This window comes from Gavialis gangeticus, unplaced genomic scaffold (genome assembly GCF_001723915.1).
Source record: "Gavialis gangeticus isolate Ggan-Ray unplaced genomic scaffold, GavGan_comp1, whole genome shotgun sequence".
Lineage (NCBI taxonomy): Eukaryota > Metazoa > Chordata > Crocodylia > Gavialidae > Gavialis > Gavialis gangeticus.
In genome coordinates this window covers 36742225-36744633 of record NW_017729028.1, presented here as the reverse complement: position 1 = coordinate 36744633, position 2409 = coordinate 36742225, and the positions used below count along the sequence as shown (strand labels likewise).

General features: G+C 39.4%; 1 protein-coding gene across 5 annotated transcripts in view; it reads left to right on the top strand.

Annotated features, from left to right (window-relative positions):
* Positions 1-2409, top strand: part of CENPQ (centromere protein Q) — a 17971-nt gene that overhangs the window by 9421 nt on the left and 6141 nt on the right. For 3 of the 5 annotated variants that reach the window (XM_019520959.1, XM_019520961.1, XM_019520962.1), the window contains 2 exons: positions 589-709; positions 1225-1293. In XM_019520959.1, coding sequence (XP_019376504.1) covers positions 589-709; positions 1225-1293 — 190 coding nt within the window. The remainder of the gene's footprint in view (positions 1-588; positions 710-1224; positions 1294-2409) is intronic. The other 2 variants (XM_019520960.1, XM_019520963.1) reach the window with 1 other exon arrangement.

Here is a 2409-nt window from a genome sequence, read left to right as displayed (position 1 = left end):
AAAAAAAAAAAAAAAAAAAAAAAAAAGAATTAATTCTTTAATTTAAAGGAAAGGCCTTCCTTTAAAACTTTGGTTAAGGAACAGCTGGTGAAGTCTTAGCCAGGGGACAGAAAACACTCACTGCTTGTTCTGGAATAATAGTGCTTTCCCTGAAGTACTTCCAACTCTTGCTACAGCCAGTAGGTTAGAGACCTAGGATGGAAATCTACCTTAGGTCTCCCATGTAGTGAGTATCCATAGCTGAAATGTTTCATGGAGCTGGGAAGGGGGTATGTTAGGGAGCAGTAGCCGGCGTGGCTTCTCTTTTTTGCTTACTCTTTAATCCTTTCATTAATATAATTAATCACTTCAGAATGGAGGCTGCTTAGGGCAAGGACTGTGCCATCTTTTGCACAGTTTATAGCTGGGAATTTATAAATAATAAATACTTTTGCTAATGTGGGCGGGTTAAGGATTGTGTTTTTTGGGCAGAAAATCTACTCATGAGTTGATAGCCTAGTCACTGGAATTCAGCTGAATGATATACTATACAACTTTCTATCCAAGCCTGACAAATTGCATCTTCTTACCCTGTCGTCTTGTTACCAGCAGAAATGGGATCTGGGAGAACAAAAAGGGTGAAAATGGCTGCTAGCAAAACAGCAGAATGGCAGCCTCTTTCAGAAAGCAGCAGGGAGATCTTGAACACGATGATGGACTCAGTAATACTGTAAGTGCTGAACACTTCAGCCCCACTGAATCTTATTCCTCAGCCAGGGTTTCGATACTATAAGACCAGGAATATTTTTTTTCTGTTTCTCCACACAGTAAAATAAAATCTTTTATGTCATACTAGCTAAAAAGAAATTCTGAAACTGTTTTGAACTGTGCCACTAGCTGATGAATATTTTAAACAGGATCGTATAACATCCTTTCTACCTGAAATACTTCATTTAGAAAGTGTCTTGCAAAATTATTTTCAGTACATAAATGTTGCCTTCAGAAGTGCTCAACATGGGGTGAAAAGAGGCCTGCAGATACAGATATCAGAAGAGGTCAATGGAATAATAAATACATACCCAAGTAAACTAGCAGTGAAACACACTGTACTTGCAGGTCAGCAGTTTAATTTCATGGAAATACTCAGCTAGTCCACCATGCCAGACAGGAGTGAGTGGGATATTTATTCCAGGAAATTCTTTCATAGATTCTGTAATACATAGTAACTGTTTTACCTTCTTCCAGATCTATTCTGAGTCAGGAACTAACAGAAAAAGAAGATATTCAAAAGCATCTCAACCTCTTGAAGGAAAGGTAATGAATGTGGTATAAAGAAGAAGTCAGAAGAGACTCAAGTGCTCTCAGTAATATTTTAATGGCAATGGGGGGGAGGGTGGTCATCATTTGGCAAAGGAAAGCCACTGCTCTGAGAGTGCATCCACTGAAAAGGATGTATAAGAGTTGCTCAGAGTATCAGGACTCACTCTAATCGTATTATAGAAGCAGTATTCCTGGGAACTCCTTTCATAAATTCCATGTTTGAGAATTGTGAATTGTATCTGAAAGCAAGACATTCAGTTTGGCAATTCATGACAGTCTGCTTTTGTGATACAAGGAGTTCAGTAAGTAGGCTTAGACTAATGTTGCCAATCATTAGCATGTATGGAGAGGGATGGATCAATGCCAAGTGTTTTGACATAGTATCTAAGTGCTATTGCAAAAATAGTTTGACAAGTAAGAGATCTGGGGTTTTTTTTGGCTACTATCAGAAGCAGAGTATTAGACTCGAAACAGTAGTCTTGATTAGATGTGACATTTTGTGTGTTAAATATTTAAGAGCCAAGTTTTTAAAGTGATGTCTTTCTCTTTGTGGTGCTGAATTAAGGAACCTTGGGCCTGTTTTTTCAGAAGTGCTGATTTCCCTATCTTCAGCTGAATTCAGTGGGGATTGTAGAATGTCAGCCTATATGTAAATTGTACCGTAGGTGTTTTGTATGCCTCCGAAATCAATGGCTCCTTTAAAGCCTGAAGAAGTTGTTCTGTCATGCATTTCTACACCGTGCACCATCTTTAATAAAGGCACGAGTTATGGTGTTGGGTTACTCATTTGAAATGTTCCCCTTTTGGAAACAGATAAAATTGCTATTAGTCTTGTATCAAAAAGTGGGAATAGATCAGACGTTACTTAGAAATAGGTTCATAAGCAGGGAACGTAGCCGCAAGCCAAACCTAGTATCTAGTGTCTTTTATGCTGTAAGCACTTAACGGCTGTGCTTATTTCATAGTTTCATAGTTTCTAGGGTCGGAAGGGACCTGAGCAGATCTTCTAGTCCGACCCCCTGCCATGGCAGGAAGAGCACTGGGGTCAAATGACCCCAATAAGGTGGTCATCCAACCTCCTCTTAAAAACCCCCAGGGTGGGAGCCTGCA